Genomic DNA, 17,333 nt, shown 5'->3' on the forward strand with positions numbered 1-17,333 from the left:
ATAGGGGGTGGGGAGTAGAGGGTGCATGCCAGTTATGGGTCATGGGGTGTATAGGGGGTGGGGAGGAGTGGGTGCATGGGGGTTATGGAACAGGGGGTGTATGGGGTGGGGAGGAGAAGGTGCATGGGGGTTATGGGGCATGGGGTGTATGGGGGTGAGGAGGAGAAGGTGCCTGGGGGTTATGAGGCAGGGGGTGTATGGGGTGGGGAGGAGAGGGTGCATGGGCAGGGAGTGCATGGAGGGTGGATGGGAGAACAGTACGTGAGGCTCACAATGGGGCTCTCTCCCCTCTCCCCAGCTCCATCGCCAACCGGGTGCCCCCCGCGTCGCCCTCCAGCCACAGCATCGCCACGTCCTCCTCGTCCTCGGACCGCACCCGCCTCTCGCGTGGCACCACCATCCGCAGCACCTTCCACGGGGGCCAGGTGCGGGACCGGCGCGGGGCCGTGCAGAACGGGCCGCCCACCTCCCCCACGCTGTCCCACGAGGCCACGCCGCTGCCCCAGAGCCGCAGCCGCGCCACCTCCAACCTCTTCAGCAAACTCACCTCCAAGCTGACGCGGAGGTGAGTGCCCCCAGCCCAGCACTCGGCATGGGGCAAGGGGCGGGGTGCTGGCTGTGGAGGGGACACGCCCAACTCCTCCAGTGCCAGCCTCTCCCAGCAGGGGGGGCTCTGGGGAGCGGGGTGGGGGGGGTGGCTGTGGGGAACTCCCAGCAAATCCAGTCCCAGCCTCTCCCAGCAGGGGGTGCTGTGGGTGGTGGCTGTGGGGGGCTCCCAGCAAATCCAGTCCCAGCCTCTCCCAGCAGGGGGCGCTGTGGGTGGTGGCTGTGGGGGGCTCCCAGCAAATCCAGTTCCAGCCTCTCCCAGCAGGGGGCGCTGTGGGTGGTGGCTGTGGGGGCTCCCAGCAAATCCAGTTCCAGCCTCTCCCAGCAGGGGGCGCTGTGGGTGGTGGCTGTGGGGGCTCCCAGCAAATCCAGTTCCAGCCTCTCCCAGCAGGGGGTGCTGTGGTGGAGCTCCCTGCAAGGTTTGAGCATTGGCCTGCTAAACCAGAGGTTGTGAGTTCAATCCTTGAGGGCCCCATTGGGGGATTGGTCCTGCTTCGAGCAGGGGGTTGGACTAGATGATCTCTTGTGGTCCCTTCCAACCCTAATAATCTATGATTCTATGATTCTAAATCCAGTCCCAGCCTCTCCCAGCAGGGGGTGCTGTGGGTGGTGGCTGTGGGAGGCTCCCAGCAAATCCAGTTCCAGCCTCTCCCAGCAGGGGGTGCTGTGGGTGGTGGCTGTGGGGGGCTCCCAGCAAATCCAGTTCCAGCCTCTCCCAGCAGGGGGCGCTGTGGGTGGTGGCTGTGGGGGGCTCCCAGCAAATCCAGTTCCAGCCTCTCCCAGCAGGGGGCGCTGTGGGGACCCCCAGGTTGGGCCCCGGGGTCTGAGTGCCAAGTTTCCTTGCATGAGTCGTGTGCCTGGCATGGGCACCTCCTGCCTCTGGTCTGTAGCTCTCTGCTCCCCCTTCACTCCGGCCTTCTCTGTTTCAGGGTCACTCTTGACCCGTCTAAGCGGCAGAACTCTAACAGGTGCGTCTCTGGCGCCTCTGTGCCTCAAGGAGCCAAAATCAGTAAGTGCCGCTGCTTCCGCTCCCCCCTGGCTCTGTCCCCCCCCGGCTCTGTCCCCCCCCTCGCGTGCTCTGTCTTCGTACCTTTTCTTTCTCATTCCAGATCCTGTATCGGACTTCAGCCCCCCAGCCTGAAAGCCGGGGGATCTCCCAGTGCCCGGGAGCTCTATTCGGGGAGGGGGTGGGATTGGGCTGGACAGCGGGGAGCTGTATGGGCACTGCAATCCGCAGGGCCGGGATGCCGCTCCTTTGCCCAAGGGCATCTGGCCAGGCCACGGCTCCTGTGCCCCAGGGCAGTGTGGACCCTGCCCATGCCACCATATAGACATTTAGGGCTCACATTGTGGGGGTCTGAGAATACTTGGGGTCCTCCTCAAAAGCCCCCTCGTCCCCACCTGCTCCTGCGGCCTGTGGGGTGACAGGTTCCCCCAGGGCAGGGCCTTTCTGCACCGCAGCCCCAGAATGGAGCCCTCTGGTTGTGCCCATGCCTGGCTGCATGGGGTGAGGTGCCTACGCTGGGTCCTTCTGGGCCCTGGTGCTGCGAGCAAGAGGCGGGAAGGGGGGGTCTCCTTCTGCCGCTCTCAGAGGGGTTAGTGATGCAGCATCCAGCTCCGGCCCCCCAAAGTGGCAGAGATGCTGCCCCTCCCTGTCTGGTTGCTCCCAGCTTGCCCCATCTGCTGGGGGGTGGAGCCCGGCCGGGCCCATGGCCTAGCGACCAGCATGCGGCTTCATTGGGAGGGCTCAGGGCCCCGGGGGCAGCGTGCCCCATCCGGAGCAGCCTTGGATACCCTCCGTCATTCCCCCTCTGCCGCCCTATGGAGGAATCAACAGCCCGCCAGGCCAGAGACATCTTCAGGCTTAAAGGAAACCTTCCCGCGGGCCCCACGCGGCCTGGGGATGGGGGCATACGCCTGGGGGGGGCGGGGGCCGGGAGCAGCCCTGTCTAGCCGTGCCCAGCACCCACCGCTGCCCCCTCTGCGTGCGGCACTAACTGCAGCTCTGTCCCCGCCACAGGGTCGCAGACGAACCTGAGAGAATCGGGGGACCTGCGCTCACAAGGTACGTGCTGCTCTGCCCCATCTGCCTGCTGGGGTAGCCCTGTCCCGCCCCGCCCCTTCGCAGCCCTCTGGGGCAGCCCTGTCCCGCCCTGCCCCACCCCGCCCCTACCCAGCCCGCTGGGGCAGCCCTGTCCCGCCCTGCCCCACCCCGCCCCTACCCAGCCCGCTGGGGCAGCCCTCTCCCGCCCCGCCCCACCCTGCCCCTACCCAGCCCGCTGGGGCAGCCCTCTCCCGCCCCGCCCCTTCGCAGCCCGCTGGGGCAGCCCTCTCCCGCCCCGCCCCTTCGCAGCCCGCTGGGGCAGCCCTGTCCCGCCCCGCCCGGCCCCTTCGCAGCCCGCTGGGATAGGCCAGTCCCACTCTGCCCTGCCCCATCCCAGCCTGCTGGGGCTGCCCTGTCCTGCTCTCCCCACCCCCTGCTGTTTCACTGGGGCTGCCCTGTCCCGCCCTGTCTCATCCCACAAGGGCTGCCCAGAACCTGCCCTGCCCTGCCAGGGCTGCCCAGAACCTGCCCTGCCCTGCCGGGGCTGCCCAGGACTCGCCCTGCCCTGCCAGGGCTGCCCAGAACCTGCCCTGCCCAGAACCTGCCCTGCCCTGCCGGGGCTGCCCAGGACTCGCCCTGCCCTGCCAGGGCTGCCCAGAACCTGCCCTGCCCAGAACCTGCCCTGCCCTGCCGGGGCTGCCCAGAACCTGCCCTGCCCAGAACCTGCCCTGCCCTGCCAGGGCTGCCCAGAACCTGCCCTGCCCAGAACCTGCCCTGCCCTGCCGGGGCTGCCCAGGACCCGCCCTGCCCTGCCCTGGCTGCCCTGTCCCGCCCTGCCCTGCCGGGGCTGCCCAGGACCTGGCCTCCACACACAGTTGCCCCTTGCTCTGGGCTCTGGCAGCACTTGCCTCCACCCCAGCAGTGTCTCGGCAGGGACCCAGCCCCCGAGCAAGGGACCCAGCTCGGCGCCCTCAGCCCCCGTCCCGCCCGGCTGACGCCCCCTCTGCTCCTTCCGCCCACAGTTGCAATTTACCTTGGAATCAAAAGGAAGCAGAACCCCGGCTGCTCCGATGTACCTGGAATGTGAAGGTGACCAGCACCCACCCCCCCGAGGCCATGATGGCTGCCCTGCGCCAGGCCACGGACTCGGCCAGCTGCCGCTGCCGCCAGCTGGAGCCCTTCCTCCTGTCCTGCACGCACGCCAAGAGCGCCAGCGAGCACTTCTGCCACTTCGAGGCGGAGGTGTGCCGGCTGCAGCGCCTCGGCCTCACCGGCGTGCTCTTCCGGCGCCTGGCCGGCACCTCGCTGGCCTTCCGCACCGTGGTGACGAGCATTGCCAGCCAGCTGCAGCTCTAGCGCCCTGGACGCCTCCCCACGCCCAGCGGCCTGCCCGTCCCCACTGGCTCCCTGGCCTGGAGCCAGTGCAGCCCTGAGATGGACCTGGCCAGCAGCTCGGCCTGGAGGGGAAATGCCCCTGACCCCTCTGGCCTGTGAACCCGGCCTCTCCTCTTCTGGGCCTAGGCCTGGGGCCCGCCCTGCTGCTCATAGGGGCTCACAGGGAGAGCCAGGGCACCGGGCACTGTTGCTCTCTGGGGCAAGGGGCTGGGGCCAGGCCCGGGGCTGCCCCACACACAGTGGGGCGTGCCCAGCCTAGTGCAGCAGGGGGCTCCCCAGGCCAATTGTGGGGTGTCACCGAGCTACTGGCCCTAGGATAGGGGGGGACACTCCCAACCTTGGCAGGTGTTGGGGTGATAACATTGGCAGGGACAGGGCAGGGCCCTCTGGGGGGGGGGACGCTCTGGGCTGGGGGGGCTCAGGGCACAGGGGGGCACTCCAGGTTTGACAGGCCACTGTGGGCTGAGGGCAGGGCAGGGGGCTCTGGGCTGGGGGCGATGCAGTGGGGCCGGAGTGAGAAGCTAGACGCTCGGGACAGCAGTGTCGCCACCGGGCCCACAGTTTCATCCGCCTCCAGCTCTGGGCCAGAGGGGAGCCCCATCTCCCTGGGTGGCCGAGAGGTCACAAGTCTCCCCGGCACAGGGACAAGGGGGGACCCTCTCTAGGCACAGCAGTGCTGAGCAGGGGCCAGGGCGAGTGCGGGGTCCTCGGGGGTGGTCCCAGCCTAGGCCATGGCAATGACTCGGGCCCTGGAAAGTGTTGATTGAGCTCGTGGGTGGGTGAGGGGGGATGGAGCTGGGAGCCATGGGGCAAGTGCCCCAGTGCCCATGGCTGCTCCAGTGCTCACCCCTGTTGCCCAGCAGCCCTGGCAGGGCAGCACGAGGGACTGTGTCCCCTTCCTGGGGGCAGCTCTGACCCCAGCCCTCTCTCCCTCCCCCCTGCTTGGCTGCCTCAGCTCAGGGCCAGTAGCCGAGAGGGGCCCTGCGGGCGGCCCCTGGGGAGGCTGGACCTCCAGGGGGACTCAGCGCTGCTCGGGGCTCAGCCCCCTTGGCGGGCAGGGCCCCAGGTGGGCCACGGCCTCACCGGAGCTGGTACGACCTGGGGCCTGGCACGGCTGCACCTCCCATGGATGGGCACGACCTGCCCATGTGTGCCCAGGGCTGGGGGGGAGGGGTCAGCCTGGCCTTATGCCCTGCTCCTGCGGGGGCTGCAGTGGAGGGGCTGGAGGCTGGTGGAACAAAGGAGGTTGTAAGCAAGGCAGCAGGCGTCCTGGCCATGGGGCTGGAGGGTGTGTCTAGGTGGCAGGCATCCTGGCAGTGGGGGGGCGTCCCTAGACAGCAGGCATCCTGGCTGGGTTGGGGGGCCCAGCTGGGGGCCTGTTGACACCCCTGCCCCATTTTTTAAAGAGCAGAGCAAAGCAACAGGCAGCTCCCGGGAAAGCCCTGGTGGGTCTTCTCCCGCCCCCGGGCCGGGCCCTCCCCCCTTGTACAGCCCCTGTAAATAGCCCCCGCGTCCCTTAGGGTTGTGTAGAGCACCGAGCCAGAGCCTTGGGACGTTTTTAAGTTATTCCAGCCCTGTGCGCCAGTCTGTATTGACCCCCCAATAAACATAGGAAGCCTCCGCCCCGTCTGGCTCCTGCTTCGCCGCCACGTGGGCACAGGTCTCGCCCGGCTGTCCTGGCACTGCCACAGCGCAGGCCTTCTTCCGTCTCCACCCTTAGGCTGCCACCCTGGGAGCACAGGGTGCTTTGCAAAGAAACCTGTGTTGGCGGAGGCTGCCCTGGGGTTGAACCCAGGCGTCCTGAGAGCTGTTCCACCCCCTCCCAGATTGCTGCCAGCCGTGAGCACGGGGCAGAGTGCAGAGGATTTCGCTGCAGGGACAGAGGGGGTTGTATTTAATGTGTAGGTGATTTCAAGGCCCAGCCCACCACAGGCACTGTCAGCCCAGCAAGTCCCATGGGAGTGGGACTTCCTGTCCTGTTTCCGTTCCACTAGTAAGTGGCAGGGCGGCCTGTGCCTGCGTGTGCAGGTGCCAGGGCTGCTGGGAAACCTGGGCAGCTCTGCAGAAAGCCGTGGTGTGAGGCACAGGTTGGCACCAGCAGGAGTGCCTTGTGGGGAGGGGGGTTCTGTGCTGGGGGTGGGCGTTCCACTGGCCCCTGCATGAGGATGGTGGGTGCCTGGCGCTTGCCACGCACTATGACCCTGCTTTGCTCCAGGGTAATGGGCACCTGGTGCCAGGCACTTAGATGCCAGCTCTGGGCAGCTGCTCCAGCACCAGTTTTGCCTTGTTTCACATTGTGTGTCCGGTCTCTCCCTCCCCCACCCCCATTGCTTCCATGCGATGCGTCCCTCGGGGATGATGCCACCCGCTGGGCTGGCAGGAGAGCGGGGTCCAGGACAGTGCCAAGAGGGGAGCCCCCTCCAGCAACCAGAGACTGCATCTCTGCGTGGGCAGCAGGGAGGGCAGGGAGCTGGAGGGCACCGCTGGGGTCTCATGAAATTGGGGGGCTGGAGGGCACAGCTGAGATCTGATCTGATGAGACGGTTGGTTGGGCTAGGGAGCAGGGGGGCACAGCTGGGGGCTCACGTGGGGATGGCTGGAGGGCACAGGTGCTGCTGCTGTCAGCCTCCAGCACTGCCCCATTTCTCTCTGGAGGCTCAGGCCCACATTCACCAGTGGTACCAGCCCCCCAGGGAGCAACTCAAAGCCCCACTTCCCAGAGTCAGGGGATGACGGGCAACTGACAGAGACAAGCTGGCACCCTGCTCCCAGGGCCCCTGTACCTCTCAGGAGATTTAAGCTGAGCTCCAATGCCAGGGAGGTGGTTGCTTGTCAAACAGGTGCCTAGGAGAGGGCAGGCTGGGCTGCAGCCACTGAGCAGGGCTGGAGGATGCCACCCAGTGCGGCTTTACAGGGCCCCAGGGCCTCCACCTGCTACTAGGGCCATGGGGAGAGGGGCCCCAGCTCCTTGGAGCAGTGGTGCCAGGGTTGGTGCCCTCCCACCTGAGCCACACCCCCCAGCACAGATGGCCCTTTGCACAGGCAGATCATGGGGCGTATGTCCTGCCCCTTGCACACAGCTAGGGGAAGCCACCACACCAGGCTCCCAAGGAGCCAGGCAGGCAGGGGGCCAGGGGCTGTTATGGCCAGAGTGGAGGTGGGCATTTTGCTGCACACCCCGAGGGGCAGCATCCCCCTGAGCAAACCTCACCCTGACCACATGGGCCCCCCTGTAAACAGCCCGGGGGGCAGCAGGAGCTCTGGGGCTGGCCTGGCCTCTCCTGCCCAGACCATGGCCCCTCTTACACACAGTCTTGGGTGAGGCCAGGCAGATGGCAGAGCAGCTCAGCTGTAGGGCTCAGGAAACAGCTGGCGGCTGCCCCACCAGGTGCACTGGGGGATGGGGAGCTGACATGCCCATGGGGGGCACACAGCTCGAGGCCAGCGCACAGCAGGGGGCTCAGACCCAGCAAGGCCAGCCCTGGGTGCTCAGTGCCCCCCCCCCAGCAGAGCAGAGCGGCTGGCTAATGTGTTGCCTGCCCATCAGGTGTAGGGACCCCCCCTCCAAAGCCAGGGACTTGGCCCAGCACCCACGTACCTGGGAGTTGGGGGTGGGGCGGTTCCTGCCCAACCTTCCCCAGAGCACAAGAGCTGGGGGGCGTGACAGCCCCTTGCCACGCAGCCCCACGGCTGGCCCTGGGACATGCTGCCCGCCAGACCGCCTGGAATTAGGAGCTGTTCTCCCCACCTGCGCTCCTGCCAGGACCCCCCCAAGGACACAGAACAGGCTGCTGGGTGGCCACCGTTACTTTATTAGGTCACACGTGCCCGCTGGCAGGGGGCAGGCGCCTACTTCTGGGCTGGGACCATGTCGTCGATGGCCTGGCCCTTTTCCAGCTTCTTCTCCATCTCCACCATGAGCTTGACGCCGTCCACCACCATCTGCACCTGCTCCACCTCGGAGAAGCCCAGCCGGTCGGCGTTGGAGATGTCGAACACGGCACCAACGGCCTCGGTGTCCACGCCACCTGGGGGGCACAGCGCCATGCAGCTGAGCCCAGACCCCCCTGCAGCGGAGCAGCCCCACCAGCCTCCTGGCCGCACCGCGTTAGCCTGGCCTCTCTGCGCACAGCTGCCCGGCCCCTGCAGACCCCACGCAGCAGCAATGGCCCAGCACGTTTCCAGCCCCGCCATGTCACAGCTGCCTGGTTGCCCCCCCCCGCCACTCCTGGCGTCCAGGCCTCGCCCAGAGCCTCTCAGATGCCCCTCAGCGCATTGCATGGGCTTGAGGGCACCCCAGGGGCTGGGGGCAGCGGGACACGGCTGTGCCTGGGGGATGGGCAGGGCCACACCACAGTGTCACCCAGCCCCTGTGGAGCTCAGCCCTGCCCTCTCCCCACCTGTAACCCCAGCCCTACCCCCGCCCCCCACAACTGTGCCCCCACGTCCACCTGTACTGCCTGCCCCCCACCTGAGTCCCCACCCTCACCTGTAACCCCAGCCCTACCTATGTGCCCCCCACACACCTGTAGCCCCACCTATACTCCCTATAACCCGAGCCCCTGGTAAACCCACCCCTACTTGTGTCTCCAGCCCTGCCCCCCATACCCCAGCCCCACCCTATACCCACCTGTGCCCCCAGCTCTGCCCTACACCCACTGGTGCCCCCCGCCCCTCACCTGTGCCCCCAGCCCTGCCCTACACCCACTGGTGCCCCCGCCTCACCTGTGCCCCAGCCCTGCCCTACACCCACTGGTGCCCCCCGCCCCTCACCTGTGCCCCGTGCCCCTCACCTGTGCCGCGCTTCTGCAGCCGCAGCCTCTTGAGGGTCTCCTCAAACTTGGGGTGCTTGCTGAGGTGGGGGAGCTTGACATGGACCCCGCCCCGCAGGCCGGTGCCCAGGTTGGAGGGGCAGGTCAGCACGTAGCCCAGGTGCTCGTTCCACATGAAGGGGTGGCCGGCCTTCTTAAAGATCTCCTCAATCTGCCGGGCAGGGAGCGAGCCTGTCAGCCCAGCACCCCCCGGCCAGGGTCCGGCCAGCCCGCCCCCACACTCCCAGCCAGGGTCTGGCCAGCCCCCCCCCCCCACACACACACACACAACTCCCAGCCTGGGTCAGGCCAGACACACACACCCCAACTCCCAGCCTGGGTCAGCCCCCCACCCCCAGCTGCCCCCCCAGCCCCCAGCCAGGGACAGGCCAGCCCCCCACCACCACCCTCCCTCCCAACTCCCAGCCAGGCTCCGGCCAGCCCTCCCTCCCCTGCCCCCCAACTCCCAGCCAGGGTCCGGCCAGCCCCCCCCCCCCACCACCCTCCCCAAACCCCCAGCCAGGCTCCAGCCAGCCCCCTCCTTGCCCCCAACTCCCAGCCAGGGTCAGGCCAGACACACACACACCCCAGCTCCCAGCCAGGCTCCGGCCAGCCCCCTCCCCCAACTCCCAGCCAGGGTCAGGACAGCCTCAGGCCCTCCAACAACCCTCCACCCAACACACCCCAGTGAGGACTGCCCCCCAATGACCCCCCCCCAGCCAGGACCTGACAGACCCTCCACTAACCACCCCCTTCCAGCCAGGGCCTACCCCCTAATAACAATCCCAGCCAGGGCCAGGGATGCCCCCCACCAGCTGGCACCAGAGCTGGGCAGGGAAGGGTAAAACGCAAGGTCCTAGGACCCTGGGCATCTCTCCCAGGAAACGCTCCACTGGTGGGGCCGTGCCTGCAGGGGGCAGTGCAGCAGCCACTAGCCTGGAGTGTGCCCGTACACCAGCTGGCTGGCCCTCAGCCCCCACTCCCAGCACTGGGGTGGGCAGTGGGGCTGGGAGCCAGGACTCCTGGGTTCTATCCCAGCTCTGGGAGAGGAGCGGGGTCTAGTGGTTAGAGCGGCGTCTGGCAGCCAGCTCTGCTGGGCTGTCTCTCCTGTCTGGGGTCTAGAGGCTTGGAGCAGGGGGCTGGGAGCCAGGACTGCTGGGCTGCCTCCCAGGTCAGGGGGGCGGGGGCACAGGGGGCTCACCTTCTGCAGCCCGACACAGAAGCGCCGGAACACCTCCTTCATGTTGCCGCCCTTCTCCATGGAGATGACGCGCAGATGGTCCTCCTCGTTCACCCACACCAGGAAGCTCTTGTTGTCATTGTGCCTGCAACCCAGAGCGCAGTGTGATGGCACCGGCACTGCCTGAGCCCCTGGCATGGTCCTTCTGCCCAGCCTGGCACAGCCAGCACACGCAGGGCTGGGACTCCTCTCCAGCCCTGCCCCAATCAGCCCTCGCCCCCCACAAGCCAGGCAGTGCCAGCGCCCCTTGTCACAGCTGCTGCAGAGCCCTGGTCTCTGGGCCAGAATCTGCCAGTCTGTCTTGTACCTGCTGGGCTGCAGGGCCGCTCTGAGCTGGGCAGCCCAGTACCAGGGACGGACGGGCTACGGGGCACCCTGCCCCGACTGTCAGACCCCGCTAATGCGCCACCCTAGGGCCCAGGGGAGCAGGGATAAGGGAAGGAGCATGCAGCGCCACCTGGAGGTGAAACAGTTTAGCATCCCATTACAGAGCTAGGCATAGAACCCAGGAGTCCTGGCTCCCAGCCGCCCCCTGCTCTAACCACTAGACCCCACTCCCCTCCCAGAGCCAGAGATAGAACCCAGGAGTCCTGGTACTGAATCCCCCCCGCCCAGACTCCCCCTCCAGTGGGGCTGGGGGCCCTGGTGCTCACCATATGCCCCTGGCATCGGGCCAGTCGCGGGCCATGCCTGAGGCCAGCAGCAGGGGCGAGATGGGTTTGTCGAACAGGAAGTGGTCGTCTATCAGCTGTTGCTGCTCCTGGTCGCTCATGTCCTTCAGGGGGTAGTACTTGCCCTTGAACTCCCCGGTCAGGCTGTTCAGGGCTGGAGAGAGAGCAGGGGTCAGCCCCAGTCCTGGCTCCGTTCCCCAGCCCCATGGCGCCTATGCCCCAGAGCCCAACCCCCTCAGCACCCCACTGCCCTGCTCCCAACCCCCCACATGCACCACCCAACTCCCTCGCTCCCCTGCACCCAGCACCCCTCTGCCCTGCACCCACCAACCAACCCCTCCTACTCCCCTGCAGCCAACTCCCTCACTCCCCTGCACCCCTCTGCCCTGCACCCACCAACCAACCCCTCCTACTCCCCTGCAGCCAACTCCCTCACTCCTCTGAACCCTGCTGCCCTGCACCCAGTGCCCAACTCCTCCCTCCCCTGCACTCAGCCTCCCAGCACCCAAACCCCTCAGTGCCCCACTACCCCACTCCCAGCACCCAACCCCTCCTACTCCCCTGCACCTAACTTCCCCCACTCCCCTGCACCCAGTGCCCCAGCACCCTCAACGCTCTGCTCCCCTGCACCCAGCGCCCTCAATGCCACGCTGCCCCTGCTCCCCAGTGCCCAGCCTCCTCGATGCCCCACTACCCAGCTCCCCTGCCCCCAGCACCCAGCCCGACTCCCCTGCACTCAGTGCCCAGCCCCCCAGCCCCCAACCCCCACACCCCATTCATGGCCCCCTACAGCCCCATCTCACCTGCCCAGTGCCACCTCCCCTCCGCAACCAGCAGGATCCCTCCCACCACATGCCCCATAAACAGCAAGCAGGCCCCACAGACACGCCCCCCCTCACAGCCAGTGAGAGCGGTTCACCCCACCAACGGCCTGGCCCAGGGGACACCTTCCCCGCCCCCCATGAGACATGTTCAGTTCATGGCTTGTGGGGATCCCCCCAGCCCTCCCCCAAGCCCCCCCTACCAGCACACCTGAGTCCTGGCCTGCAGGTGCCCCGCCCCATCCCTGCTACTTCTCGGATGGGGCCTGACCCCAGCCCCTACCAGTGACAGAGAGCTTCTCGATGGCGCGGCGCTCCCCGCGGCTGCAGTGGGGGGGCAGTGTGTACCCCTTGATGCTGCGCCCAGTGCGCACCCGGCTGCTCAGCACGTAGTTGGGGTCCAGGTCGTCTCCGCCCTGCGTGAGCCAGAGGGAACCAGACCCTGTAATGCCCTGGGATGGCCCTGCCCGAGCTGCTGGCCCCCAGCTGAGTCGGGTCCCTCCCGCAACACAACCCCTGCTCCCCAAATCCCAGTCCCACTCCCCCAAAACTTCCCCTCCTTCCCCCGTCCCAGGCCTCCCAACCCCCACTCCATCCCCCATCACAGCTCCTTCAACCTCTGCTCCATCCCCTGCCTCAACCCCTAGCCCCGCTCCATCCAGTCCCCACCCCCATTCCATCCCCGGCCCCTCCAACCCCCCGTCCCCTGCTCACACCTTCAGGTTCTCGTGGTTCAGGTCGGTCTTATGCTTGTCCGTCGGCTTGTAGCCGCCATGCCGGTCCTGGATGATGGGGTCAAACAGGTCCTTGAAGACAACGTAGGACTCCTCGTCCCCGGCCACGCAGCCCACCGTCATGATGAAGGGGTGCCCTGTAGGCAGCGTGGGGAGGTTAGACTGGGCAGGTTGGGAGGAGCCTTGGGGCACAGGGATTATGGGCCCTGCCGTAGGGTGCAGCTATAGGGCGCAGGTGGATGGCACCCCACCCTGCTGCTCCTTGGTAGGCGAGTTGGGCCCATTCCCCAGCGAGGGGGTGGCCAGGCCAGGAACCAGGCCCCTGGGGGGCAGCAGGAAGGGCTCAGCCCCTCTGCACTAGGCTCAGGGGGTCACTCCCCCCGCACCCTGCCCAGGTGGCCTGTCCCTTTGCCGGTGGCTGTGGGGGAGGCCAAGGGACACCGGGGGGTGTTAGTCTCCAGCAGATTGTCACAGTGCTGGGAGCCAGGCTGGGCAGCTGCAGTGACCGGGGAGTGGGGGGGGGGGAGGCTCACAGGATCTTGGATGCACCTGGGGAGGGGGGGAGAGATGAGCTCACAGGAGGTGGCTCCCCCTAGTGCCCCCCCAGCAGGGGCCAGGGGCTAGAGGCCAGGTGTCTGCAAGGCCCTCGCCCCGCTCAGTGGCAGGCACCTCCCATGCCTAGGGGCCCCATCCTGATTCACCCCTGGCAGGGCCGCACTCGGTGCCGCGGTGGATGACATGGGCACCGAGTGGCAGGGCTGGGGAGTCAGGGGTCAGCCTGCAGGGAGGCTGGGGACAGCCGCTGCCATGCCCAGCTAGACTGGGTCGAAAGCAGCGAGAGAGCCAAGGGGGGTGGGGAGTGAGGGGCAGGAGGTTCTCGGGGGCGAGGGTCAGAGCCCTGTCACAGATAACACGTCAGCCAGCACCCACCTGGGTTGTCCACCCCGGTCTGGATGATGTCATCCAGGGTGAAGCCGCTGGGGGTCTCCTTGTCCCGCAGCTTCTTGTAGATGTCCAGGGTGAGGGCCTTGGCCATGTGGTTGTTGTGCTTGGTGAGGTCGGGAAACTCCTCCTCCGCGGAGAAGTTCAGCTTGTACTTGTTGTGGGTGTTCCCGAACGGCATGATGGCGGGCGGGGGCGAGTCCTGCGGGGACAGGGGCCCGCTGAGTCCCGGGGGCAGCCGCCGGCTGGAGCCAAGGGCCGCTGGACAAAACCCCTCGGCCATGCCCAGGGGGCTGATCCCGCCAGCCTCCCACGCCCATTTCCCCACCCGCCTGGGCCCAACAGCACAGCAGCCATGGGAGGGGGAGCCACACCCCAGACAGAGGGGTACGTCCCACCGCTGCCCAGGCATCCTGTGTTAGTTGCACCAGCCTGAGGTCTCCTGGGGGGTGGAGGCACCTAAGTCAGGGTGACCCCATGTGACAAAGTGGGAAAGTTCTGAATACTGTGCGCGCCTCGGTTTCCCCTGCATTACTCAAGTATCTAGGTGGTGGGACAAGGGTGTGTGATCGCTGCAGAGACCCCTAGTGGGCAGGTGTGAGTGCAGGCTGGCTGCCTGGGCACAGACAATGGCCGACACTCTGTAGCCTGGCAGCTGATGGCCTGGGCCCGCTCTCTGCCAGAGCCGGCCGGAGGCGTGGGAGAACAAAGCAAGAGGTAGAGGCCGGGGGACCTGCTTGCCCGAGAAAGAGACAGAGGACAGAGGAGGGCAGCTGGGCGTGACTGAGGCTCGGCTGCTGGAAGCTGGTTCGTCTGTGGTTGAGGAACTCGAGAAGGGAGAGCTCTGGGTTCAGGGTTCCCCAACCTCAGGGCCACCCGGGGCGGGAGGGCAAGTGGGGCAATTTGCCCCAGGCCCCACAGGGGCCCCACGAGCCCTGGCCCGGTGGCAGTCCGGGTCCTCAGCAGCATTTCAGCAGCAGAGGGCCCTTCGGTTGCTCCGGGTCTTTGGCGGCAGGGGGCCCCTTCGGTGCTGCCGAAGATGCAGAGCGACTGAAGGGCCCCCCACCGCCGCAATGCCGCCGAAGACCCGGACCGCTGCTGGGTGGCTACAAACGCCGCAGCTCCCCCGCTTTGCCCCAGGCTTCTTGAATCGTCTGGGTGGCCCTGCCCACCCTCACCCCAGGATGGACTTTGCTGTAACTTCCTGCTGTCCGTGCTAACGAGCTCTGCTCTACGCTGTGTTCCCCACCACTAATAACCCGTGGGTGTGACCCGCTGCCTGGGCTCACTGCTGACTGTGGGAGTGGGGTGCACGGCCCCTTGGGGGGGATGAGGCTGTCCCAGGTGTCCCATCCAGGGGGACTCCCTGCGGGGAGCTCACAGCATGCAGCAGGGTGCTGAGCGCTCCGAGGTCAGACCCAGGCGGTTGCCCTAGGCAGAGTGAGCCTGGAGGGGGGTCACGCTGCAGGAGGGTCCTGCCTGAACCTCATTCAGAGCGGCTCCGGAGCCCCGAGCCTGTGCACCGTGGGGCTGGCATGGGGCTGTGGGTCCTCCCTGGCAATGGGAGCTAGGGCCAAGCAAGGGGCGCTCCCCCAAGGTGAGGGCTCGGGCTCCTGGAACAGGGGAGCCAGGGTCAGCCTCAGGCAGCGCCCAGCACCCCACTGTCAGGGCAGGGCTACCTGGGCAGGGGGCACCCCTGGCTGGGCCAGGGCGAGCATCATTGTGGCAGAGCACGGTGGCAGCCATCATGCCCAGGGGCTGGCGGGTGGATACCTATGGGGCAGCAGGGACAGGCAGGCAGAGGTCAGAGGCGATGCACCAGTGGGGAGGAGCCCAGGGGAGGGGATGTATCTTGTTGCTGCCAGTGGAAAGTCGGGTCCTTTGTCAGCTGCTGCTCTGGGTTGGTTATTTTTAGTCCCTGCCCTCGTCCCAAGAGGGCCCCGGGCACCTGCCGGGAGCAGCCGCAGCTGCCAGCTGCACCCACATTCCAGGGGCTGTGCTTAGGGTGACCAGATGTCCCAATTTTATAGGGACAGTCCCAATTTTTGGGTCTTTCTTATATAGGCTCCTATTACCCCCCATCCGCTGTCCCAAGTTTTCACACTTGCTGTCTGGTCACCCTAGCTGTGTTTGCGTGGATCAGCGCTCCTGGAGCCAGGACCCAGCAGGCTCCAATATGGGGCCCCAGCCCACAGGACTCTGGGAGCAGAGGGACCCAGCAGGCTCCGATATGGGGCCCCAGCCCACAGGACTCTGGGAGCAGAGGGACCCTGAGCACAGCCCCTCCACCAGCTCCCAGGGACCCAGAGACACTGCCAAGGTCAAACAGGTCACCAGCAACCCAGGGCCATCCCTGGGCATGCCCCAAGCACCAACCACTGGCCCTGCAGCCCCTCCACCTCCATGGGGGCACCTTGGCCACCAACCACCCTGCTGGGCCCCTTGTCTCCCCTCAGGGGGCTTCCCCTTCCCTCCAGGAAGCTGATGGGACACTGCCATTTGATGCCCCATGCACACTGCACCCACAGGGCCCCCTTTCCCTGTGGCCCCCAGCCTGGGAACACCCAGCACCCACCCACCCAGCCAGCCCCTGCCCAGCAGCTCCTGGGCACTCTCTGCTTGCCCTGCCCAAGGACAGCACAGACTCCTGTCCTGTCCCGTCCCGTCCCGTCCCTTCTCTGCCCTGCCCCAGCCCCCTCCTGGGCTCCATCAGCTGCTGCCTCACAAGCCCGCACCAGGGGTTACCTGATCAGCAGAACAACGGGGACTCCTCTACTCCAGCGCAACAGGTGACCCAGGACAACAGCAGGGGAGCTGCCCCTATATACCTTGTGGCCAGCTCCCATTGGCTGGCTCCGAGCAGCCGGCCAACCCCGATTGGACACTGCTGCCGCCAGCCCAGCACAAAATTTGGGGATGTCTCCAGCTGGCCTGGCTGGGCGCCCGAGGGCTGCGGGATCTCGGCCTGGCTGTATCCCAGTGAACAAAACAGACAAACAGCACAGGGAGAAATCCCAGCTGGTGCATTGTGACCCCCCCGGGCCATGACCGGCCAGGTCCATCCCATCCACCCCTGGGTCACGACCAGCCAGGTCCGTCCCACCCGCCCCCCGGGGCCACAATCGGCTGAGTCCCTCCCACCCACCGCCGGGCCACAACCAGCCGAGTCCGTCCTACCCACCCCCTGGGCCATGACCATCCAGGTCTGTCCCACCCACACCCGGGCCACGACCAGCTGGGTCCATCCCACCACCCCCCGGGGCCACAATCGGCCGAGTCCCTCCCACCCCTGCCGGGCCACAACTGGCCAGGTCCATCCCATCCACCCCCCGGGCCACGACTGGCTGGGTTCCTCCCACCACCCCCTGGGGAAATGTCCTAGAAGGGACCTCTCCACCTGCAGCCCGGGCCGGAGATCCCTGCATGTGGGAGGGGCTACGACAAAGTGAGAATTTTCGGTGCAATATTTCTGAAGCCCACACATGCCTCAGTTTCCCCCTGTACATTGCATTGCTATGGGGGGAGGGGGGTTAAAGAGTTACGTCTGCTCTTGGGGTGAAACAGGGACATGGGGGGCACCTTGCTGTCTAGGGTGCAATAAATGGGTCGTTAAAGCCAATATCCATATAACTGGGGGGAGGGGCAACCCCGCCTACTCAGCCCCTCCCACTTACCCCCCCATACAGGTACAGGGGCTGAGTGTTTTCTGCATCTGTCCCCTCCAGACAGACTGTTCCCTAGTGCCAGCGTCCTCACTGCCAGTCCCTGCTGCGGGCCTCCGGGGCGTGAACACTCCAGGCATGGGGGGCAGGAGGGGAGGAGAGGCCCACAGAGCCCCTGGCGTGAGGGATGTTAGAGGACCCTGGGATGGCAGAATGGGGGGCATGAGGAGTACTCCCTCCCAGACCCTCTGGTGGGGGGGGGGGGCAGACAGAATCCCTGGCAGGGGCTCAGAGGGGGGGTGGGGGCCCCCAGGGAGGATGGAGGGATGCAGGGAGTCCCCAGCGGGTGCCATGCACTTGGCCGGCACCAGCCAGGAAACATGTGACCCTCTAGCAATGAATAATAA

The 17,333-nt window shown here is 66.8% G+C and overlaps 2 protein-coding genes across 3 annotated transcripts in view; one reads left to right on the top strand and one right to left on the bottom strand.

Moving 5' to 3' along the window:
* The window catches only part of MARK4 (microtubule affinity regulating kinase 4), a 60,239-nt gene extending 54,574 nt beyond the window's left edge, over positions 1–5,665 (top strand). The window contains exons 15-18 of one of the 2 annotated variants that reach the window (XM_039509662.1): positions 299–565; positions 1,536–1,615; positions 2,627–2,671; positions 3,673–3,866. In XM_039509662.1, the coding sequence (XP_039365596.1) occupies positions 299–565; positions 1,536–1,615; positions 2,627–2,671; positions 3,673–3,737 (457 nt within the window). In that variant the 3' untranslated portion in view covers positions 3,738–3,866. Of the gene's footprint in view, positions 1–298; positions 566–1,535; positions 1,616–2,626; positions 2,672–3,672 lie in introns of both variants that reach the window. The other variant, XM_039509661.1, reaches the window with a different exon arrangement.
* A 2,172-nt stretch (positions 5,666–7,837) lies between these two features.
* Positions 7,838–16,136, bottom strand: CKM (creatine kinase, M-type). The gene is made up of 8 exons (XM_039509703.1): positions 16,010–16,136; positions 13,253–13,466; positions 12,305–12,459; positions 11,872–12,004; positions 10,750–10,921; positions 10,058–10,181; positions 8,839–9,028; positions 7,838–8,073 (listed from the first exon to the last, which is right to left on the bottom strand). The coding sequence occupies exons 2-8, from the start codon at positions 13,443–13,445 to the stop codon at positions 7,895–7,897; spliced, it is 1,146 nt and encodes a 381-aa protein (XP_039365637.1). The 5' UTR covers positions 13,446–13,466; positions 16,010–16,136; the 3' UTR covers positions 7,838–7,894.
* Between the last annotated feature and the right edge of the window lie 1,197 nt (positions 16,137–17,333).

The sequence above is a fragment of the Mauremys reevesii genome, linkage group 22 (assembly GCF_016161935.1).
Source record: "Mauremys reevesii isolate NIE-2019 linkage group 22, ASM1616193v1, whole genome shotgun sequence".
Taxonomy (NCBI): Eukaryota; Metazoa; Chordata; order Testudines; family Geoemydidae; genus Mauremys; species Mauremys reevesii.